This window comes from Convolutriloba macropyga, chromosome 5, assembly GCF_964194025.1.
Source record: "Convolutriloba macropyga chromosome 5, txConMacr16.3, whole genome shotgun sequence".
Lineage (NCBI taxonomy): Eukaryota > Metazoa > Xenacoelomorpha > Acoela > Convolutidae > Convolutriloba > Convolutriloba macropyga.
The window spans coordinates 39251358-39276710 of NC_134472.1; the positions used below are offsets into that span (position 1 = coordinate 39251358).

Consider the following 25353-nt stretch of genomic DNA (forward strand, 5'->3'; position numbering starts at 1 on the left):
TTGAAATTTATCGATTCGAAAAAATAATTCTCTTTTTCCTTTGAATTTTTTTTGTTTGCAATTGATTTTTTTTAATATGGCACTGAAATTTTGCTAGCTTCACTTTTCAAAATTTTGAACGACACTCTTGTTTCTTGTTGATTTTTCTTGTCTTTGTTTCTTGTTGATTTTTCTTTTAATCACAATATTAATGACTTTCATTGGCCTTCTATTGCAGCCAGATTTCATCCATTTAATATTTTTGGCAGCAAATAGTTTTCATGCTTGTTTCATGCAAACCATTGGAGTGAGTTTTCTAAATAAAATTCGTCGTTTTTTGTTTTGTCGTCACTCTGTCCCTTAGTGTAATTAATAAAGCAATTAATTTTTTCGTTTTTAAGTGTTATATTTAGTAAATATTTAAGTATATAGTAACGTGTATGCAGTTTTGCGTTTTTCAGTTTTATTGGAGCGCATTTTTTCTTCATCGGCGTGAATAGGTTTTTGGTCACAGATGGAGTACCTCGCCATTGCGCTCTCTTAAATTGATTGCGCTAGCTTTATTTAAAGATGAGGTCAACTGTGTATTTAACTCTAAATGAAGATTAATTTTGGGCTGCAAATAGAAACTACACATAAGTTTTACAATTTATTCCAAAATAACATCTCTGCAAAGTAAAATCAACTGAAATTTTTCTTTACATCGTTTTTAATTGCTCTCGAGCGAAGTTTAAGGTAATTATTGTAAACGTGTGTGCCTTTTTTATGCAAAATTTTTGCTTGACCATTTTTGCGCTTTTGTTCGTGAACATTCTCAAATGACTTTTTCACGCTTCTCTTCTTAATTTTTGTGTGATCTCAATTGCTCTCACTCCGAAGAAAAGTTTGATGCAGAAGTAAAAGCGATTGTAGGATAGGGACTCACAAGGGCCGGATAGCTGAGTGCTTTATACTTCTGTTGAGGACTCCGGAGGCCGCGGTTTTGAATCCGACCCTTGTTTGATGCTTTGCTTTCGTAAACAAAAATTTATCTAGGCTATGGCCCTGGAATTAAATTGCGCCGGTTGTTGCTCGAGAATAATTTGTCAGACGTTAGTCGGTTTGTTTTATTTTTTCATTTTCGTTCAGTTTTCTTTTGAGACCATTGTCTACAATGCTATGGCTGCTATTTTCTGGTTATATACCAGGTGTTTTGAACATAGCATCGGAAACTTTTTGATGAGCGATTATTTTGCGGGCTAAAAGTTTATCTCACGGCAGTCAACATTTTTGCATATGCTTTCTACCTGTATAATTTACCATAATCAGTGGATTGATATAGCGGATATTTAGCTTCGTGTTAAATCAAATTGGTCCATCCTAATATGCCAGCTATCATTTTTGAACAATTCATTTGCCAATTTGAGGAAGGTTAATTGGGAGATGCATGCCGAGTGTTGCTCGATGTTTTAGCTGTGGTCAAAATGGTATGTCAGCAATGCACATGGCTGCGAGCACTGGAAGAGTTGACTGTTGCAAGCTACTTCTTTCTAAAGGTATCTATCGGGTGAATGAAAACAGTTCTACGCATATTACTAGTTCTTCATTCTTACGATGTAAGCATGTTAATTTGTGATATGCGCTGGGTAAAATTATTGCTACTGTTTGTTGATGTGTCTACGGATTATATGTTGCGCTTGGTTTCAGCTCTAATCGACACTAGAATGGGTAAGTAATGACGGTTACAAATGTGACGCTTTCTATTCTTAGTTACACGCTAATGAGATCAAAACCCTCTCAATTATCATTTGACAAGATGGCTAGTTCTAGTTTAACACATTTGACATGCATAATGGGAAAGGTAATTCATCTACCAGCCTGACTTGTGTAGGAATCTACAGACCTCTTGTGGTGGAAATTAGCGACTTGCTGTGCAATATTTTGTATTGGAGATTGAAATTGGTATTGATATATGATAAGGTTCACAACCCGGCTTAGTTGTATCTATCATATCATGCTCAGGATTTTTTTTAAGAAAAGATCATGGACAATTTAAAATGATGAAAATGAGGCGTATTTTAAAATAATTTAATCTTGCTTATAAATAAAAGGATCAATTACGTGTTGGATAAGCTTTCCCTTGTCGTTTTATGTAGTGAGCTGACATTTCTCTTTATGTTCACTAATAGTGGCAAGATCTGCTGGTCATCTATGTTAAACTTCTCTCACTTAACAGTCTGGCTGGATTCAGTGGTAGCTTCTATTTTGTAGAACAGAAAGTAGGCTCTCTTTCTTTCTCTTTCACTCCTGGTCACACTTTACAAAAATTTTGCATGAATTTTGTGGTATTGCTTTGCTTAAATGGTACTTTTCGAGCACCCTTTTAATTATGACCTTGAAGTAAAGTTATTGACCTTCACTTTACTTATACTATTAAAAAATGATGACAGCTGAGAGTCAGAGTTTTTCCACCCCCTCCTTAAAGAGAAAGAAAGAGTGCTGAGTTTGCTTCCTATGATTTGCTGGAATGCTACTAATGTTCCTCCTTTCTAATTTGTTGTTTCAGACTTTGAAATCGACATGGAAGACGGAGAAGGGCGCACATGTTTACATTTGGCTGCTCTCAGCGGGTAAGCCGTAGTTCAGTCTTGACTGTCAGAATGAAAACAATTTGAAGTCGGTCTCATGCGGTTCACGCAATTACACATGACAATGACAAAAGCAATTGAACTGTGCTAAATAATAATGTTTGCATGCTGGTTGATTGCATTGGTTGGTAATGTTGGGTGGTTAGAAGGTGTATTTAGAAATGAGAAGTGCGTGGAACTGCTCATCAAAGCGGGGAGTGATTTGAATGCTGTGGACAGTGGTGGGAGGAGTGCACTGCACTATGCATCTAATCTTCCCTCTCTCCTAGCTGTCACAGCTCTGCTCCAATCTGGTGCTTCTGTCAATGCCACTGACAAGAAACAGGGCACTCCTCTACACTACGCTAGTCTCTCCGATCACACTGGAAGGTACGATACTCACAAAAGGATTATTAACTCACCACTAGTCATTGCGTCAATTGCAAATAGACCAAGATACAGCACAGCCTTTGAACAGATAAATTTAAGTATGACCATCCTTGTGATCCTGTCAAAAATTGTCTTATAGCATACAAGTCTTACAAGGTTATATTAGTTGCCCTCAAAAAAAATTTATAGCAATTATTATAGCTGCGAAGCTGTAAGCTGAGCGAAGCTATATTGCGGTGCTCTTGGTTTTTTACGACTCGAAGAGGAGTATTGGTTTTCTTAAGGTTTTTTTAAACGGAAGTACTATTCGTTCAGACGCTGTTTTGACCTAAAAGCGAAAGTGAGTAAAATTGCCGTGTGAACTAATTTTTTCTGAGTGAGAGAAGTTTTTTGATCATGCGCTGCGTTTAGTGAATGACTTTTTGACTTTGCAAAGTAGTTTTTGACTGAATGACACATATAAATAACCGTTTTTTTGCTGTTTTTTCGACTAAATGGCCCAATTTTTTTGCGTGTAATTTAGTTTTTTGTAGAAATAATTTTTATTCGATGCTATATTGAAATTTCAACCTCGGAAGTTGATACCAATACCACAGTGTTTCGCAGAGCCTGAAGATGCGTTTCAAGTTCAAAATTGTCACATATTTCTTGATTTTTTAGTTAATTTTTGTCTTTTTTTCTATTAATTTCTTTAGTTTTGGATCTTTCAACCGTCTTTTTGTAAAAAATCAGTTAATATGGCTAATTTTTTTAGTAATTCATATACTTAACGCCTCTTTCTACCTCCTTGTCATTTTGCTATATAAAATTGTACTTATGCTAATTCGATTTTGGTAGTTTTTTTTTCGATTTCTGTCAGTTTTTTTGTTTGTATTTTGGTTTAATTTACTAGAAATAGTCTTTGTGCAACATAAGGGACTTCAATTTCGTTTCAATACAACTTCAGTCATTTTTTGGCGTTATGTTTTTGAAAAGCACTTTAAACTTTTTCGTAAATGCAGGCTTAAAAGTTTTTCGACCATTTTTTCTGCAAAATGTTTACATGTTTCATATGTTTGAATTCTGCTTTTTCATAATTTTTGTTCTCTTTTCTGGAGAATAAATCTTTGTATCGGATGGCTCGTTATCTGTTCTATGTCTCGAACGCTGAACAATGAAACGTATTCGTTTTTCTTAATTTTTTTAAAATTTGATTTGTAACTTTCTAAATTCAAGAATGTCTTGTTTCGGTGTTCCTTACATTGTGTCCATATTCTTCACATTCTAGTTAGTATCATTCTAGCTTTGTCCTGGCGCCTACATTTCTTTTTGTTATATTGATTTTTAATTGCTCTTGAACGTAGTTCATAGCAATTATTGTAAACGTGTGGGTCTTTATGCAAAATTTTCGCTTGACAATTTTGACTTTTCGAGTGACTTTTACGCCCTTAACTTTTTGCATTTCGCTTGATCTAAAATTACCTCTCAATCATAATTTCAAGCAGCTGAACTCAATTGGCGGCAATTTAATACTAAAAGTCAAATGAAAAGTGCGCCGAAACTGGTGTCATTTTTTACTTTAAATCTTAATAGTGGTATGTGTTAACCTGTAATGTGGTTATTTGAAGCCCACTAAAGAACTTCTTAGTCCCATTTAGGCTCCCCCTCCCCCCGGCTGAAACAGGCTGCAATTGATTAGAGCTCCCACCAGTCGTTCAAGAGCAATTCTTCCGACGTTTAGTCGGTTATGTTTTTGGTTGTAAAAAATTGAATGATTTCAGCTTTTTCTTTGATTTTAGTCATTTCTTCGGTTTGAAATTGATTTCATTCAACATAAAGCAGTACTGAGAGTTTGCTAGCAAGCTTTTTCCGAAATTTCCACTTCTTACTGTTTAAAACTTTCTTGTGGCCTTGGTATTAATTTAAACGATTTTTTGCCTTTGAATATTTTTCTGCTGCTTATGTCTTTTCTATGATCAATTTAATTTTTGAATTAGTATGAAATCATGTTGTTTAGCATATGTACAACAAGGAAGAAGTATGTTGTTTTTTGTCTTAATTGCAGTGATTAGAAATCTGATTGTAGTGGTTTTCTGATGCTTAATTTTGAGCATTCTTTTTGAAAATTTTAACTTAGTTTCTTGATTATTCTCTGCCGTTTGCTTTCGTGATCTTTTTGAGATCAGAATCGCGAACTATTTGAAGGCAATTGATAGCCATGTCAGCTTTTTCAGCTCATCAGGTTTTTGACCATCCTAATTGTTTGGACTTTTTTTTTACCAATTTTTAGATCAGATCTGGGGAGGTAATGAGTTAAAGGTTTAATACAAAAGGTAATTGCTTCGGCTGCAATTACGGTTTTGTTTGTGAAGTTTTGACGACGCTTCGAGTCGCTTCCGGAATTCTTCCGGCTATGTTTTTTGTTTCGTCGTCTGACGCTCTTTTTTCGTTTTACATTTGTTCACACAGCAAAGCTGAAAGTCAAATTTTCTGAATGACTTCTTCCTCTCACTAACGGCATTTGCGCGCGTGACGTGATTTCTCATTCTCTCTTTACCAAAGGCTTTAAGTTCATTTGCGTGATTACATTTTGATCATACGTGACTTACCTCACTCAATAAAATGACTTGCACTTTAAAACTTAAGTTTAATTTGAATTTGTTTAAGGTCTAAGGAACTCATTTGTGCAGTAAAGGTCCCGAATAAGAGGCTTCTGCGGAATGAATTTTAACAAGCTTTATTAATTTATCGCTGATTGTTTTTTACCTAGTTTTTTTTTGCGCGGCGTCGATTTTTTTTTTTCAGTTTAGATCTCTTTCTGTTTCTATCTCTATTATATGGCACGCAGGTCTATTTTTTCGCAGCTATTAGGGCAATCTGCCGGCTATGTTATTAGTTCTGGGGTCTTTTTTTCTATTTCGTGCGTCTTCAATGGGCGGTTTTTTTGCTTGCATTTAGTTTTTCTGGCTTGCATTTAGTTCTTCTGGTTTGCATTTAGTTTTTCTTGCTTGTATTTTGTTTTTCTTGCTTGCATTTAGTTTTTCTGGCTTTCATTTAGTTTTTCTGGTTTGCATTTAGTTTTTCTTGCTTGTATTTAGTTTTTCTTGCTTGCTTTGTTTTTCTTGCTTGCATTTAGTTTTTCTTGCTTGCATTTAGTTTTTCTTGCTTGCATTTAGTTTTTCTTGCTTGCATTTAGTTTTTCTTGCTTGCATTTAGTTTTTCTTGCTTGCATTTAGTTTTTCACGTGATTTTGCGATATGACTGGTTTTAGCCTAGATCTTTTTGTTAAGCACAGCCGGCTCGTTCAACCCCCGATCCGATTTATTCCACCCCCTCAGTAAAGCTAAAGCTAGCCTCCCTAAGCTGCAGTCAGCCAGCTACTGACGAAGGACGAAGCCAACCTCTTGGCAGTCCCTTGAGAGCAATTCGTCCGACGTTAGTAGGTTGTGTTAGTTGCTGATGTATTTGTTGAGTTTGGTCATCTTATGTAGTCTTATAATGTTTTGACGCCTATGCGTTCCAAGTGGTGATGTCTTGGACGTACCAAAATGTAGAAATTTCAACGAATGTGATTGTTTGAGAAATTTAAAACACTACCTTTATGCGTTCAGTTAGCCTAAATTGGATATAGCCTAATGCTAGATTATATTTTCTACCACATCTGGCCATGCCTCAGCGGCCCGTGGGACTTGATGAATCTATCACAACCGAACGTGAGATCAGTTTCCTCCCAAACAAAGTAATTTTTCTATTTCGGTTTATTATAGCTGCGATGTTGTAAGCTGAGCAAAGCTATATTGCGGTGCTCTTGGTTTTTTTACGACTCGAAGAGGAGTATTGGTTTTCTTAAGGTTTTTTTTACCGGAAGTACTATTCGTTCAGACGCTGTTTTGACCTAAAAGCGAAAGTGAGAAAAATTGCCATGTGAACTAATTTTTTCTGAGCGAGAGAAGTTTGTTGATCATGCGCTGCGTTTAGTGAATGACTTTTTGACTTTGAAAAGTAGTTTTTGACTGAATGGCACATAGATAACCGTTTTTAGCAGTTTTTTCGTCTAAGTGGCCCATTTTTTTGCTTGTAATTTGGTTTTTTGTGGAAATGATTTTTATTCGATGCTATATTGAAATGTAAAACTTGCAAATTAATAGCACAGTGTTTTGCAGAGCCTGAAAACGCGTTTCAAGTTCAAAATTGGCATAAATTTCTTGATTTTTTAATTAATTTTTGGCTTTTTTCCTATTTTTTCTTCATTTTTGGATCTTTTAGCCATCTTTTTGTCAAAAATTAGTCAATATAACAACTTCCCTTTGACAATTCATATACTCGATGCCTCTTTTTACCTCGATGTAATTTTGTTTTATAAAATTGTACATATGCTAATCCGCTTTTGGTATTTTTCCTATTTTTCTGTTTTTTGTCTGTATTTTGGTTTTAATTACTAGAAATATTCTTTTTGTGCAACATGAGGGACTTTAATTTAGTTTCAATATAAACGTCAATAATTTCTTAGCGTTAAATTTTTGAAAAACAGTCAAATTTTATGAATGCAGTCCTAAAAATTTTTTGACCTTTTTTGCTGTTTCGCTGTTTCGTATGTTTGATTTCTGCTTTTTCTTTTTTTTATCTGTTCAGGAGGATAGATTTTTGTTTCGGATGTATCGTTGTATTTTCTATGTCTCGAAAGCTGAAAATTATATGGTGTTAGTTTTTCTTGTTTTTTTAAATTTGATTTTTAAACTTTCAAAACTTTTAAACTTTGATTTGAACTTTCAGAAATCAAGAATTAGTCTTTGTTACACTGTTCCTTACATTGTGTCCATGTTGTTCACATTCTAGCCTGTATCATTCTAGCTCTGTCCTGGCACCTACATTTATACTGGTTTTATTGTTTTTTTCAGTTATTAACAAATTGAATGATTTCGGCTTTTTCTTAGATTTTCGTCATTTCTTTGGGTTGCAATTGATTTCATTCAACATAAGGCAGTACTAAGAGTTTACTAGAAAGCCTTTTCCAGAATTGCTACTTTTTTATTGTTTTTTTTCCGACCTTGGTATTGTTCTTAAACATTTTTTGCCTTTAAATATTACTCGGTTGCTTTACTATAATTATTTTAATTTTTGAATTAGTTTGAAATCATGTTGTCTAGCATATATACAAAAAGAAAAAGTTTTTGTTAATTTTGTCTTAATTGAAGTGATGAGAAATCTAACTGTAGTAGTTTTCTGATTCTTAACTTTGAGCATTATTTTTTGAAAAATTTAATTTAGTTTTTAAGTTATTATTATCTGCCGTTTGCTTTAGCGATCTTTCTGAGATTAGAATCATGAATTATTTGAGGGCAGTTGATAGCCCTGTCAGCTGTTTGAGACTATTAGTGTTTTGACTATCCTAATTATTTTGCCCTTATCCTTACCAAACGTTTTCAATAATAAATATGTTTGCGGCTTTTTGTTTTTCTTGTTGACAGTGGTTTAAATTTCACCAGTTTTTAGATCAGACCGGGGGGGGGGGGGGGGGGATGAGTTTATGGTTTATTAAAAAAGGTAATGGTTTCAGCTGCAATTAGGGTTTGTGTCAAGTTTTTACGCTTCGAGTCGCTTCCGGAATTCTTCCGGCTATGTTTTTTTTGTTTCGTCGTCTGACGCTCTTTTTTCGTTTTACATTTGTTCGCACAGCAAAGCTGAAAAAGTCAAATTTTCTGAATGACTTCTTCCTCTCACTGACGGCATTTGCGCGCGTGACGTCATTTCTCACTCGCTTTAGCAAAAGTTTTTAGGTTATTTGCGTGATTAGATTTTGATCATACGTGACTTACCTCACTCAATAAAATGACTTTTGCACTTTAAAACTTAAGTTTAGTTTGAATTTGTTTAAGGTCAAAGGTACTCATTTGTGCAGTAAAGGTCCCTAATAAGAGGCTTCTACGGAATGTATTTTAGCAAGCTATATTAATTTATCGCTGAATGATTTTTACCTAGTTTTTTGAGCGGCGTCGATTTTTCAATTTAGATCTGTATCTGTTTCTATCTCTATTATATGGCACGCAGGTCTATTCTTTCGCAGCTATTCCGGCAATCTGCCGGCTATGTTTGCGATTTCTCATCAATTTTACGTTAACATGCATATCCTATTTTAACACATGGAGAATTTGTTGAGAAATCAGCCAATCAGAAAACAATATTCCTAATTTCTCAATTGTGATTGGCCAGCAGTAAAGTTTCTATATTTGGTACGTCTGCCATTTTCACTAGCGCCGCTCCGCTCCAATTGTGTGTGTGTGCTGCGATGCTAGATAATGCTTGTAACGGTAATGTCTCATCAAATAGACGTTTCAAAATGTAAAATGGTCAATGTATATGATTGATTGATTAAATGGAAAAAATGTAACTTTATGCATTCATTAAACTAAATTTGACATAGCCTAATTCGAGCTACTTTTTTCTATCGTGTGTGGCCATGGCAATGCCTCAAGGGCCGATGGGATTTGTTAAATCCAAAGAATATTTATTTTCTTCGGCTGAAGGCGATTTCTGAGCATTTTTATGTTAACGTTTACATTGTATTTTAAAATATGGGAAATTTGTTGAATGCATTATCGATCAATCAGCCAATCAGAAATCAGTACTAGCATTTTCTCAATTGTAATTTGCCAGCAATACCATATCTATATTTTGAAACGTCTGCCATTTTGACTAGCGCCGCTAGTAGCAATAGACACGGCAATGACAGACATTAATGAGTTAATGGAATGAATGAAATTTTGTATTTTAGTACTGTAGAGTGCGTTCTACAGAACGGAGCAACTGTGTCTGTATTCGACGAGCAAGGCTTCACTCCAATACATTATGCCACAATGAAAGGCCAAATTCCCTCCCTTAGACTGGTATGAGCATTTTCTTTTTTACTTTCTTTGTGTTACTATGCCCCATGTAATAGAGTTGATTACTTCGGTCATGTTTTCCAATTGCGAAAAAAAATAAACACGAGTAATTCGAGCAACCTTAATCTTTAAATATTTTGAACAGGCGGTGCTCTTGGTTTGAGTTGTTTTGCAGTGTATTCTTACAGCTCGAAGATGAGTATTGTTGGAAAATTTTTTTGATCGAACCCGCTTTTGATTTTAAAACAGGATGTAATGGTGAGTGCCTAACGTCAAGTCAAAACTAATTGTTTATGTCAAGCTGAACTATTAGGAGAAGCAGAGTTTTAAATAGTTTTTTCTCATACTCCGTTTTGAGTGAGAAAGCGGTGTGCTGGTTTTTTCTAATGGTAAACTCTCTAAATTGCGTGATGAGTCTCGAAAGTTCAACTTTTTTATGGCTGCCAAGCTCTATAGCGTTGTTCTTAGGTTCTTAGTTTTTTTTTCAAACCAGTGTTAGTTTACAGACCTGAAGCTAATTATTTTTTAAAGGTCGTGAAACGAGTTGGAAAGGAACCCTTATTGGTGGCGTAATGCTGTTTTTCAGAGTTAGGAAATTTTCATGCCATGTCACAGGATCTCACAGCAGCTCCCAGCAAAATAACAGCTGTCGGTATCCCCCAACATTTCTCGAATTTTGGCAATTATGCCGCCAATCGCTTACAATTCGTTTTTTTAAATTCTTTTTGAAAAAAATATTAGGGCGTCGCTATGCAATTTTTAGTGGTCGCTGTTTCTGCATCAAAAATACTGTAGGGTGGGGTAGGGGCCCTGCCCGGTCCAAAACCAAATACCTAAGTACCCTAAAAAAAATAAAAGTGGGTTTCTGAAAATTGTTTCAATAAAATTGACCAAATTCTTGCATGCGACCCCGAATAGCCGAGAAAATGAAAAGTCCCTCAGTGAAGTTTTGGATTGAACTTCATGGATTTTTGGGCAAATTTTAGGTTCAATTTTGTCCAAATTTTGGGCTTTTGCTCTAGTTTCTTTTTGTTAATTTTTTCACCTTTTTTCATAAGGGTGAATAATAATTAATTTTAGTTGCAGTCTGGTCCACGCAAACAGTTTTCTGCTAACTTTTTCCAGTTTTTCAGAAAATGTACATTTTTGACCCATTTTTATGCGTTTTTGAACATTTTTGTAGTTTTCTCCCAAAGGTTTAATTTTTTCACTTTTTTCATCATGGTCAACTTCGTCTGTCGTGGAAAATCATGTCGATTGTCAAGAGGGTGGTTTGGTGAAAAAATTGACAGATTTTGAAAAAAAAAAATTTTCCAAAAAAATTTCATTTTTTGAAGATTTTTCTAAAGGGCTAGGTTTCAAACCATAGCCTTTAGCATTCTCCTGAAAAGGCCAAACAAGAGTCCTATGACCTATAATTAGCCCTAAACATCAAAAAATTCAGTTGCTTTAAAAGTTTTTGAAGAAAGTAATTAAAAACTCACAAAATTTTGACTCAAAATTGTAACCTTTCGAAATTTTTCAATGTTAAAAATTTGAAAAATGTACTAGTTTTTTTGCTCCCAAAATTTGTTGTCACTTGTGCGCTAATTACCTCATTTTGAGTGCCTTTGGATTTTGCAAAAAAAGGAAATTAAAAAAAATTGCAAATTGTGGCAGTTTGGTCCAAATTTTTTATTACTTTCGCTATAAAAAATCACTGGGCATGTATGTGAGGCTTGCCACACATCATGCCCCTACTTAAGGTCAGAAATTTATTTCAAGCCTCACTTTTTTGCAATCCTTGAGAGAATCTTGAAATATGTTTTGCGGAGTTCAAGCGTACATTGGCCCAAAGAACAAGCATGTTAGCGCCCGAAGGGCGGTATCATCTTCTTTGCCACTTAATTAAGACAAGATAATGTAAACAAGTAAAACACCTGCGAGGACAATCTAGTAACACAGGAACACGTGGCCCGTCAGGGGCCACTAATAACCTCTAGTTAAACCTTATATACTCTCGTGGAATAGAAGCAAAATGACGGTAGTTAAGGTCACATAACTTTTCCTGTCAAATTTTTTGGTAAGGTGAACTGGTCAGTGGAGAATTTTTGATCTTTTATAAGGCCCTCCAATCTAGCCTACCTGTGGTCTTTTTTATGTAATATCTCGCTTGATTGATTTTTTGTCTGACACATATGAATTATCGTCCTGAAAAAAACGATAGGAGAAACCAGATTAGCCGGTCAAAAAAAACGACGATCGAAAAAAAACGAGATTAGCCGGTAACGCTCGGAGGCCATTAAGTTCTCGCTCGGAGGCCATTAAGTTCTCGCAGACAATTTTATGGTGTGAAGGACAACTGCTTAATCTCTTGAAAGTTTAATCTCTCTGAATCGTAAATGTTTGACCACTCCAATCAATCACCCCCAATCCACCCTCCTCCACCTAGCGGTTTGGACTCCCTCTCGTCCAGCCCTACCAACCGTGAAAAAAAATATTAGGGCGTCGCTATGCAGTTTTTAGTGGTCGCTGTTTCTGCATCAAAAATACTGTAGGGTGGGGTAGGGGCCCTGCCCGGTCTAAAACCAAATACCTATGTACCCTAAAAAAATAAAAGTGGGTTTCTGAAAATTGTTTCAATAAAATTGACCAAATTCTTGCATGCGACCCCGAATAGCCGAGAAAATGAAAAGTCCCTCAGTGAAGTTTTGGATTGAACTTCATGGATTTTTGGGCAAATTTTAGGTTCAATTTTGTCCAAATTTTGGGCTTTTGCTCTAGTTTCTTTTTGTTAATTTTTTCACCTTTTTTCATAGGGGTGAATAATAATTAATTTTAGTTGCAGTCTGGTCCACGCAAACAGTTTTCTGCTAACTTTTTCCAGTTTTTCAGAAAATGTACATTTTTGACCCATTTTTATGCGTTTTTGAACATTTTTGTAGTTTTCTCCCAAAGGTTTAATTTTTTCACTTTTTTCATCATGGTCAACTTCGTCTGTCTGGGAAAATCATGTCGATTGTCAAGAGGGTGGTTTGGTGAAAAAATTGACAGATTTTGAAAAAAAAATTTTTTTTCCAAAAAAATTTCATTTTTTGAAGATTTTTCTAAAGGGCTACGTTTCAAACCATAGCCTTTAGCATTCTCCTGAAAAGGCCAAACAAGAGTCCTATGACCTATAATTAGCCCTAAACATCAAAAAATTCAGTTGCTTTAAAAGTTTTTGAAGAAAGTAATTAAAAACTCACAAAATTTTGACTCAAAATTGTAACCTTTCGAAATTTTTCAATGTTAAAAATTTGAAAAATGTACTAGTTTTTTTGCTCCCAAAATTTTTTGTCACTTGTGCGCTAATTACCTCATTTTGAGTGCCTTTGGATTTTGCAAAAAAAGGAAATTAAAAAAAATTGCAAATTGTGGCAGTTTGGTCCAAATTTTTTATTACTTTCGCTATAAAAAATCACTGGGCATGTATGTGAGGCTTGCCACACATCATGCCCCTACTTAAGGTCAGAAATTTATTTCAAGCCTCACTTTTTTGCAATCCTTGAGAGAATCTTGAAATATGTTTTGCGGAGTTCAAGCGTACATTGGCCCAAAGAACAAGCATGTTAGCGCCCGAAGGGCGGTATCATCTTCTTTGCCACTTAATTAAGACAAGATAATGTAAACAAGTAAAACACCTGCGAGGACAATCTAGTAACACAGGAACACGTGGCCCGTCAGGGGCCACTAATAACCTCTAGTTAAACCTTATATACTCTCGTGGAATAGAAGCAAAATGACGGTAGTTAAGGTCACATAACTTTTCCTGTCAAATTTTTTGGTAAGGTGAACTGGTCAGTGGAGAATTTTTGATCTTTTATAAGGCCCTCCAATCTAGCCTACCTGTGGTCTTTTTTATGTAATATCTCGCTTGATTGATTTTTTGTCTGACACATATGAATTATCGTCCTGAAAAAAACGATAGGAGAAACCAGATTAGCCGGTCAAAAAAAACGACGATCGAAAAAAAACGAGATTAGCCGGTAACGCTCGGAGGCCATTAAGTTCTCGCTCGGAGGCCATTAAGTTCTCGCAGACAATTTTATGGTGTGAAGGACAACTGCTTAATCTCTTGAAAGTTTAATCTCTCTGAATCGTAAATGTTTGACCACTCCAATCAATCACCCCCAATCCACCCTCCTCCACCTAGCGGTTTGGACTCCCTCTCGTCCAGCCCTACCAACCGTGAAAAAAAATATTAGGGCGTCGCTATGCAGTTTTTAGTGGTCGCTGTTTCTGCATCAAAAATACTGTAGGGTGGGGTAGGGGCCCTGCCCGGTCTAAAACCAAATACCTATGTACCCTAAAAAAATAAAAGTGGGTTTCTGAAAATTGTTTCAATAAAATTGACCAAATTCTTGCATGCGACCCCGAATAGCCGAGAAAATGAAAAGTCCCTCAGTGAAGTTTTGGATTGAACTTCATGGATTTTTGGGCAAATTTTAGGTTCAATTTTGTCCAAATTTTGGGCTTTTGCTCTAGTTTCTTTTTGTTAATTTTTTCACCTTTTTTCATAGGGGTGAATAATAATTAATTTTAGTTGCAGTCTGGTCCACGCAAACAGTTTTCTGCTAACTTTTTCCAGTTTTTCAGAAAATGTACATTTTTGACCCATTTTTATGCGTTTTTGAACATTTTTGTAGTTTTCTCCCAAAGGTTTAATTTTTTCACTTTTTTCATCATGGTCAACTTCGTCTGTCTGGGAAAATCATGTCGATTGTCAAGAGGGTGGTTTGGTGAAAAAATTGACAGATTTTGAAAAAAAAATTTTTTTTCCAAAAAAATTTCATTTTTTGAAGATTTTTCTAAAGGGCTACGTTTCAAACCATAGCCTTTAGCATTCTCCTGAAAAGGCCAAACAAGAGTCCTATGACCTATAATTAGCCCTAAACATCAAAAAATTCAGTTGCTTTAAAAGTTTTTGAAGAAAGTAATTAAAAACTCACAAAATTTTGACTCAAAATTGTAACCTTTCGAAATTTTTCAATGTTAAAAATTTGAAAAATGTACTAGTTTTTTTGCTCCCAAAATTTGTTGTCACTTGTGCGCTAATTACCTCATTTTGAGTGCCTTTGGATTTTGCAAAAAAAGGAAATTAAAAAAAATTGCAAATTGTGGCAGTTTGGTCCAAATTTTTTATTACTTTCGCTATAAAAAATCACTGGGCATGTATGTGAGGCTTGCCACACATCATGCCCCTACTTAAGGTCAGAAATTGATTTCAAGCATCACTTTTTTGCAATCCTTGAGAGAATCTTGAAATATGTTTTGCGGAGTTCAAGCGTACATTGGCCCAAAGAACAAGCATGTTAGCGCCCGAAGGGCGGTATCATCTTCTTTGCCACTTAATTAAGACAAGATAATGTAAACAAGTAAAACACCTGCGAGGACAATCTAGTAACACAGGAACACGTGGCCCGTCAGGGGCCACTAATAACCTCTAGTTAAACCTTATATACTCTCGTGGAATAGAAGCAAAATGACGGTAGTTAAGGTCACATAACTTTTCCTGTCAAATTTTTTGGTAAGGTGAACTGGTCAGTGGAGAATTTTTGATCTTTTATAAGGCCCTCCAATCTAGCCTACCTGTGGTCTTTTTTATGTAATATCTCGCTTGATTGATTTTTCGTCTGACACATATGAATTATCGTCCTGAAAAAAACGATAGGAGAAACCAGATTAGCCGGTCAAAAAAAACGACGATCGAAAAAAAACGAGATTAGCCGGTAACGCTCGGAGGCCATTAAGTTCTCGCTCGGAGGCCATTAAGTTCTCGCAGACAATTTTATGGTGTGAAGGACAACTGCTTAATCTCTTGAAAGTTTAATCTCTCTGAATCGTGAATGTTTGACCACTCCAATCAATCACCCCCAATCCACACTCCTCCACCTAGCGGTTTGGACTCCCTCTCGTCCAGCCCTACCAACCGTGAAAAAAAAATATTAGGGCGTCGCTATGCAGTTTTTAGTGGTCGCTGTTTCTGCATCAAAAATACTGTAGGGTGGGGTAGGGGCCCTGCCCGGTCTAAAACCAAATACCTATGTACCCTAAAAAAATAAAAGTGGGTTTCTGAAAATTGTTTCAATAAAATTGACCAAATTCTTGCATGCGACCCCGAATAGCCGAGAAAATGAAAAGTCCCTCAGTGAAGTTTTGGATTGAACTTCATGGATTTTTGGGCAAATTTAAGGTTCAATTTTGTCCAAATTTTGGGCTTTTGCTCTAGTTTCTTTTTGTTAATTTTTTCACCTTTTTTCATAAGGGTGAATAATAATTAATTTTAGTTGCAGTCTGGTCCACGCAAACAGTTTTCTGCTAACTTTTTCCAGTTTTTCAGAAAATGTACATTTTTGACCCATTTTTATGCGTTTTTGAACATTTTTGTAGTTTTCTCCCAAAGGTTTAATTTTTTCACTTTTTTCATCATGGTCAACTTCGTCTGTCTGGGAAAATCATGTCGATTGTCAAGAGGGTGGTTTGGTGAAAAAATTGACAGATTTTGAAAAAAAAAATTTTTTTCCAAAAAATTTCATTTTTTGAAGATTTTTCTAAAGGGCTACGTTTCAAACCATAGCCTTTAGCATTCTCCTGAAAAGGCCAAACAAGAGTCCTATGACCTATAATTAGCCCTAAACATCAAAAAATTCAGTTGCTTTAAAAGTTTTTGAAGAAAGTAATTAAAAACTCACAAAATTTTGACTCAAAATTGTAACCTTTCGAAATTTTTCAATGTTAAAAATTTGAAAAATGTACTAGTTTTTTTGCTCCCAAAATTTGTTGTCACTTGTGCGCTAATTACCTCATTTTGAGTGCCTTTGGATTTTGCAAAAAAAGGAAATTAAAAAAAATTGCAAATTGTGGCAGTTTGGTCCAAATTTTTTATTACTTTCGCTATAAAAAATCACTGGGCATGTATGTGAGGCTTGCCACACATCATGCCCCTACTTAAGGTCAGAAATTGATTTCAAGCCTCACTTTTTTGCAATCCTTGAGAGAATCTTGAAATATGTTTTGCGGAGTTCAAGCGTACATTGGCCCAAAGAACAAGCATGTTAGCGCCCGAAGGGCGGTATCATCTTCTTTGCCACTTAATTAAGACAAGATAATGTAAACAAGTAAAACACCTGCGAGGACAATCTAGTAACACAGGAACACGTGGCCCGTCAGGGGCCACTAATAACCTCTAGTTAAACCTTATATACTCTCGTGGAATAGAAGCAAAATGACGGTAGTTAAGGTCACATAACTTTTCCTGTCAAATTTTTTGGTAAGTCTTTAAAAACATGTCTAAACCGGTGGGATGAACAAATTTGTTTCCTCATTAAAAATGCCTTCTGGGCGAAAAATCACCGTTTTAGTATAGACAATAATAGCAAAAACTGAAGTTTTAAAAAAATCCCACCAACCATTTTTGATTCTACAGGTTTTTAAACGTGACGGAAATTTGTTCATTACTTGAATTTTAGTCCTTTGTTTTCGAACATTACCTTCTGTTTTAGAACCTTGAATTCTATTTTTGAACGTTGGTTTTATCGGTAGCCTAGTTTGTAATATATAGCAATTGGGAACTGCTTTTAAGGTGAACTGGTCAGTGGAGAATTTTTGATCTTTTATAAGGCCCTCCAATCTAGCCTACCTGTGGTCTTTTTTATGTAATATCTCGCTTGATTGATTTTTCGTCTGACACATATGAATTATCGTCCTGAAAAAAACGATAGCAGAAACCAGGTTAGCCGGTCAAAAAAACGACGATCGAAAAAAAACGAGATTAGCCGGTAACGCTCGGAGGCCATTAAGTTCTCGCTCGGAGGCCATTAAGTTCTCGCAGACAATTTTATGGTGTGAAGGACAACTGCTTAATCTCTTGAAAGTTTAATCTCTCTGAATCGTGAATGTTTGACCACTCCAATCAATCACCCCCAATCCACCCTCCTCCACCTAGCGGTTTGGACTCCCTCTCGTCCAGCCCTACCAACCGTACCCCCATCGCTTGCTGGGGTGTGCTGGTTTCTTCTAAATGGTTTTTGAAGTACTTTCTCATTTTTTTTCACGTGTTTGTTTTTTTTTGGTTCTGTCAATAAGTGCGCAGAGTTTTATTCCATTTTTCTGTCTGTGGCTTTTTTGTTTGAATTTTTTTCGTGACAGCTTACGATTTTCAGCTTTTCTCGACAGAACATATTAATAGTTACTTTTTATCACAGGCACTCTAAAAGACTTTTAACCTTAACATTAAAGTCATTTAAGTTTACTGCAAATATTTTTGAAAGTTAATAAATGACTTCCTTGTAATATAAGCTGGTGAATAGTAAGACAGCAACCAACATAAAAAAGTTAGTTTTTAATTGCTCTCAAACAAAGTTTGTAGCAATATACTAATGCTGTGGTCTTTTGCGATTTTTGCCTGGCCGAATTTTCGTCTGACCATTTGAATTTTCGTCCTCAAAAACTGGATAAAACAGTGAGGCCCAGAGGGACTTAAATTTCTCTTAGAGCCTTACGTTTTACTGGTGCGTTATTAGGAGACATTTCATCCCCTCCACCTCATTGCACCCGTAACACAGGACGCGCGCTCACCCCCCCCCCATTCGCTCCATCCCAACCCACTCAGTAAAGCTAAAGCTAGCCTACTTAAACTTCAGCCAGCCAGCTACTGACGAAGCCAACCGCTCGCTAGTCGTTTGGGAGCAATTCGCCCGACGTTAGGCGGTTACGTTTTGTAACAAAATTTTCAATAAAAGCAAGCAGTCTTCGTTGGTTGAATCGGTTCAGGGCTGTGTTGGCTTCTAACTTTGTTATAAGGCGGGCAATTGTAATTCGCTACTCCATTTGGCAGTCTGACGGCTATCGATTCTAGAAGAATTTGTCTTTGATCAAGTACCAAATAAGTAACAGCAAGTACAAAAAATAAACGTAAATATTGAATCCTATAAACATCAAAGTGGACAGGCAACGGGGTATTTAAACCCACACGCCCTGCCCTTAGAGACTCTGTAAACTAAGCAGTAGGACTATTTCAACAGAGAAGTTCATATGATAACAAAAACATAGAAAAATGAAGAAATGGAAAAAAAACTTAGAAAATAATTTTGCTACATTCGTCAAAAATTAAGAGCAGTCTAATTAAAGCTCAAAGCTCGTTAAACCTACTAGAGGCCTCCAAAATAAATTAGGCTTCCAAAATTTTTTCAAAAATTTTTCTAAGCTTCTCAAAAGCAAGTTTAGCGGGTAAAAATTCAAATTTTGAAAAATTGCGATAACTCGGAAACTTGAAGGAATTGAGAGCTAATATTTTTTCACAAAAATCCCATTCTCAAAGTAGATGTCTGATAGCATTTATCCAAGGCATCGTTTTTTAAGATTTTCTAGAAAAATTATTTTAAGATGTATTTCACTATATCATCGTTGTTAACGAAATAGATTTAAAAAAACAAAAACTTATAAAATATTTTTGCTAAGGTCGTCCAAACAGCAGCCTAATTAAACGCCGTTAAACCTAGTGTAGGCATAAAATAGGCATCCAAAATTTTTCGGTTCTAGAATTTCCTAGAAAAATTATTCAAAGATGTATTTCACTATATCATCGTTATTATCCAAAAGTGTATCATTAAATTTATGATAAAAACTTTTTATAACTTTTTCATTTGATCCAATAATATTGTAGGGAAAAACATCGGCTTTACTCAATGCATTAAAGAGCTTCGAAGCTAAGAATTTAACTGATCGTTTTTCAATCATTCGCTTACAAGACGGTTCTGTTCTTATGCACTTCGCGTAGGTCTCGATGGTGAAAAGCAGAACAAAGAATTAAGGTAACTTTCATGATGTAATGCACTCAATGACTTCAAAACTAGCTGCAATAACTCGTATATATGAAGCTGGTAGATGTTAAGTAATTTATTTTAAAGATGCCATTAGCACTGTCGGATTTTTTTCTGAAATAAATGAATTTATGTTTTTTTTGTCAGTTGTAAATGAACAATAGTTTGCTATAGCTGCTGCAAGCATAAACTAATATGTGATATTAGATAATAGAATTTACGAGCGTTTTATAATAATCAATAAGCTTGTGTTACGCGGGGCATAGTGCCTAAGTTTTGAAATAATACATTGTTTAGAGAGTCTCGATTTCAGCACCGATAAATGATAGACAAAGGAAAATTTGAAGTCAATTGAAATGCCGAGATATTTAATTGGCCTAGTATAGACCATTGTGGTACTCAATGTTGTACTTTCAATCATTGCGAGGAAATGCAATCGACTTCTACTCTTTGCATTCAGCTCTCGAGGTAAAATTTCAACCAACACTTATTCCGTATCTTTCTAACTTATAAAGTAAAATTGTGTGATCAAGTGTATCAAACGCCTTCCGTAGATACAAAAAAAGCAGTTTGTTCTGAACACTCCAGTTTTCCCTTATTTTCTCCGTTAACTCAACTAAAGCACCGATGGTAGTATGCTTGTTTGGGAAGCCGAATTGACAGGGTGAGAGGGGCCCGAATAGCTCAAAAAAGTTGTATAGCCTTGTATACATAGCACGTTCAAAATTTTTACTCCAAACATTTAAAAGTTAAATAGGGCGGTAGTTATTTTCTTCTAACTTTCCGCCTTCTTTGTGTAGAGGAAGTATCTTTGCATTCTTGAGCGATTCGGGGAAGAAGCCATAATTGAAGGAACATTTAATAATGTGTGTCATGATGCGAACCGTAACAGGGGCTGATAATTTAATTATTATAATACTTAAGCCATCATCACCATGATGCTTTGTGAGCCAAGCTATCAATGAGCTCCTCAACTTCAAATGTTGAGACCGGTTATAAATATAAAGACTTGTCATTGTCTGGATTGGGAATAGGAGGCACGTTATTGATTGACTGACGATTATTATTAGGTACATTGACAAAATATTGATTGAACTTTTCTGCCACGCCACGTCACCGAGAGAGGGTGACTGGTCTGCTTCATAACAAGAGGATAGAATAGAAATCTTTTTCGAGTGCGATTTTCTGCCACTAGTTTCTTTAAGTAAATGATAAGTTTGTCTTGAATCACCAATGCAAGACTTAAACTTATCTGCATAGTACAATTTTTTGATTTTTTGTATGCGTTTTCGAAATGTTTATGCTGAATTTTGAAATTTGCCAGATAATCGGGATTATTTGGGTTTCATTTCCATTTTCTATAAGCTTTTTTACGCTTGGTTGCAAGATTTTTCAAGGAATTTGTCAATCATTTTGGTTTGTTATTTGATTTGATTTCCTTTTCATTTTGCATTGGGGCTAACTTATCAAAGACCTTAATAAAACTCAAGTTAAAGATTTCAAAAGTAATGCTTGGATCACAACTACTTAATATTTCTAGTTCCCTGAGACTCAGGTGTTCTTGCAGTTAATGCAGGTAGAGCTGTCTTTGAAATTCAATAAATTTTGTGTTTCGAAATTTACACTAAGAGTCGGTCTGATCGAGGTCGTTGACCGACCAACTGGCTAGAATAGGATAATGATCTGCGATGTTTTGATGGAACAGGATATTTGAATTAATTGAAGGAATGTTTTGATAGATGAAATGATCTAATCAGGTTGATGGATGATCAGTCTCCCTAGTTGGACGATCCGAACTATCGAACAGACTGAAGGCGTTTGCTTTTATAATATCGACGTAACAACTGCTTATCAAATTCTGAAAATTAACTGCTGAGATTTTATTTCGATGTTAAAATCCCAGCTTATTTTAAAAGGCCTTGTGGCAGAAGTATTACCTTGCAGATAGTCATCAAGTTACTCAATGAGCTGATTTTTGTTACTTCTAGGTTTACTGTAAGTCACCAAGTTTTTAAATGTGGACGATTGGCTTTTGATTTCAACACATATTGACTCCTCGAATGGAGTTTTCAAGGTGTTATTTATCGTCGCACTCTCATGGACTTGAATCATCACGCCTCCGCCATACTTGTTACGATTTTTCACTTCAATGTTCGAATATCCAGGCAAACGAAAATTAGAAGTATCTTCATCATCATCTAAGTGTGTCTCAGTAGCAAGACTTTGGGAAGTGATTCAGGTCCATAGGTAAAAGATTCCAATTCCAGCAGTTTGTTCCTGATTGAGCGGATGTTTAAATGCAAAACAGATATTATCGGGGTGGGTTGAGATGAAGAAGGTTTATCACGAGACGGTAGGTGTTTGTGCAGGGGTTCAAGAGACTTGCGAGGTATTGTTTGGGGGAAAACACCATTGAAACAGGCAAGAACGTCAGAGAGGGGTACTTATGCACTGAGCCACTTTCATAAAACCCGAAAATTTTGTAAGTGTCGTTGTTCCACGTGTAGTGCAGTTCTCCTTCACGCACCCAGGCACTTTTGATGCGGATGTCAATTTTCATAATGTTCAAGAAGTTCAATCTGGGCCTGGTGATGTCCTCGACCACACTTATATAATTCATGTCGTCCACCTCTGCTAGCTTCTTTTTCTTCTTCAGAAGGTCCAGTTTTTCCACCCTTCTATTGAACTTCACAATGATAGGATTGACTTTTCCAGGCAGGCGGTGAGCAATTGAAATGTCTGAAGCCTCAACAACTGATTCGACTCGATCAATGACTTCCAGTACTTTGTCAATAGTCTCATTGTATTCTTCGCGTGTTTTGCCCTCGTCCATTTTGAGATTGAAATTTTTTACATCATCTCGCCTGTTGTACGATTCGTGCACATCACTTTCCGACAGTGTTTTCAAGTAGCATCTATTTTTGAGGTCGATCATTTCTGTTTTTACTTGTTTAAAAGCCGCCAGGGAATCTTTGACAGCACGTGCGATTCATGCTTCAAGTTACTGTTGCATTTGGGCCATGATGTCGGGAATGGCATTTTGAATAATAGCTTCTAGGTTGGCGTCGGGGTTTTCGGTTACAGGACTCAATTCGGTACAGCCTCCCGTGGGCCCTTTTTCAAACGGAGTTCTTCCCAGATAGCTCAAAGGGGGAGGGATAGTTTGATACGCTTGGCTGTGGCTGTTTGCTGTCCATTTGTCATCATCATTGCCAATATGAAACTATTTAAGTTTATCACAACAATTGTGATTCCTTTATTGAGTACATGAACAACGTCAATTCAATGTTTTTCCGGTGTCACCCATATTCCAGGGAACGAAAGGTTATTTAGGCAATCTGTCGGTTAGATTTTTAACCGGTGAAGTTTCAGTGGAGCATGATATAAAGTCAATGCCGCGTGTGAAAAATGTTTGATTCTGTTGTCTTTTTGGAACAGTTCAAATGCAGCTTTTAATTCTTAGCTCAGATTTTCTCTTAGTAATTTGTTATTATGGACTCTATCGAGGAGTGCTTTGATAATAGTTCAATAAGGTTTTTTATTTCTTGAAAGCATTAACAGAGCTTTTGGGATTTAATTTCATGTTCATTCGTTTAGCCTGCGTTGCTCTTCTGCTCTGTCGCTTGAACGCTCCAAGTGATGTGGAGCATCTTATTAGTCTTACTCGGTCAGAACTAGCTGCTCGCAGGCACCAACGTCTGAGCCTCTTTGGTCGCACTAGCAATTCGAAATAACGAAGTTTTTGGATTGAGCTATAAATTCGTCTGAGGACGTTAGACTGTAGTTAAGTTTAAGATACTCAAACCGCGTTGCAATTTAAGTAGCTCAAAATTTTAAGCTCTGTCGTGTTCAATAGCAAAGATATTGAATTGTATTGGGGCGCTGACTATTTTTAAGATACGTTCGCACATTTTAATTATTTTTGAAGTCAAAAATGCGGCAATTTTTTGTGGACATGCGGCAATTTGACATCGTTTTTTGCAATTTTTTTCTGAACGGTTTTTCCAATCGAGTCATAGTCATTTCTAGGTCTAGTTTTTTTAGTCAATGACATTTCTATGCACTGTTTCAGGACTTGTCCTGCTGTTTTTACAATTCAAAGAATTCTTTTTTTAAGAAATCTTTTTAAGATCTGTTCACACATTTTCATGATTGTCATTGAATGATTCATGAAGTCAAATTGGAGTGATAATTTTGTTAACGTCGAAACAGGAAGTGGAACGGGAAAGCGAGTGGTTTTGTGGCGTGAAATTTTAAAGTAGAGTGAGAAAATCGTGTTTGACCAAAAATTTGCTTTCTTGCTAGTGGTTTTTGCTAGTGGTTAAAGTAGAGTGCGGCATTTTGACATTGATTTTAACCGCTTTTCGATATTTTGGTCTCTGATTTTTTAAAATGGTTTTTCTAATCCAATCATCGATTCTAGATCTATATTTCAAATTTAGTCGATGAAAGTGTGCTATGACTTGTCCTGCTATGTTTTTTTATTTCTTCGTAAAGATTTTGTGACGACCATATGAAGTCACAATCACTTCAAATCTGATTTTTCCGCTCTTTCATTCAAATTGAAATGCATTGCGTGAGTGACGTCGGTTTTCACTCTTAGCAGGGTGAGTTTTTTGTTCATTCGCGTGATCAAAGTTTTGGTCACACGTCACTTACCTCACTCTAAGGTGACTTCGTCACTCTGAACTTGACTATTCGTTATTTTAGTTCAGAGTGTTAAGGTCAATTGATTGTGTCGATCAAGATTTATTGAGCGAACCTAATAGAAGCGGCAATAAGTTGTCCAAATTCTTAATCAAAATTTAACAGCTCAGCATTTAATAAAGAAATTTTTTTGGTCCATTATGTTTTTGAGACTACAGATCCACGATGCTATTGCGGCTATTTTGTGGCAGTCTGTCATTATGTTTTGATATTTTATTTTTTCCAAAGGTTTCTTAACAGTGCATGTACTGGTTACGTTCAAATTTTGCACAGCTCAATTTTATGTCAAAATTTTGGAGTCTACAGTTATCAGGCCTCAGCTTTTTCTTGGTTGATTAATATAGAAAATAAAAATAATGCATGCTGTGAAATCCAGTTGATAGTACTATCACTGCGGTATGCAGTTGGTTCTTATAGAACTGAGAAAAATTATAATTTAACTTTTTGCATCGAACATTTCTATGTTACTATAAGCAGGTCAATAGCGGATTCGGTGAACTTTTGATTCAAAATTTTTCGAGGCAAAAAAATTTTGAATCAAAAGTTCACCGAATGTGTTATTGACCTGCTTACAGTATCATAGAAAAACCTAGCAGCAGCAGCAATCTAGCATATAGGAGATGCCACAACAGTTAATAGTCCAATTGAAAATTGTATTTGATGAATCTGCGGTAGATTATTTTTTTTAAACAAGTAAATTGAAAATATAACCCAGGGGTTAAATATTACAAGTTTAAAATTATATAAACAAAATCAGTACAATGTTAAAAATCAAAATCAGTGGTTCCGTTTTCTAAAGGTAAAAATAACTTTTGAAGCCACCAACGTTCCTTTCCAACGGTACAAGTTTGAATTGTTGGAGCAGATGCTGTTTTAACATGCGTTTAAACTTTGATTTTGATCTGATAGTCAGGACATCACGCGGAAGTTTATTCCACTTTTGGATGCTTCTTTTTTGTATTGATCGAC

General features: G+C 35.8%; 1 protein-coding gene across 1 annotated transcript in view; it reads left to right on the forward strand.

The window, feature by feature from the left end:
- Nucleotides 1-25353, forward strand: part of LOC142340364 (uncharacterized) — a 269135-nt gene that overhangs the window by 186221 nt on the left and 57561 nt on the right. Inside the window, exons 11-15 of the mRNA XM_075390938.1 lie at nucleotides 1432-1514; nucleotides 1666-1686; nucleotides 2525-2588; nucleotides 2766-2975; nucleotides 9727-9838. Coding sequence (XP_075247053.1) covers nucleotides 1432-1514; nucleotides 1666-1686; nucleotides 2525-2588; nucleotides 2766-2975; nucleotides 9727-9838 — 490 coding nt within the window. The remainder of the gene's footprint in view (nucleotides 1-1431; nucleotides 1515-1665; nucleotides 1687-2524; nucleotides 2589-2765; nucleotides 2976-9726; nucleotides 9839-25353) is intronic.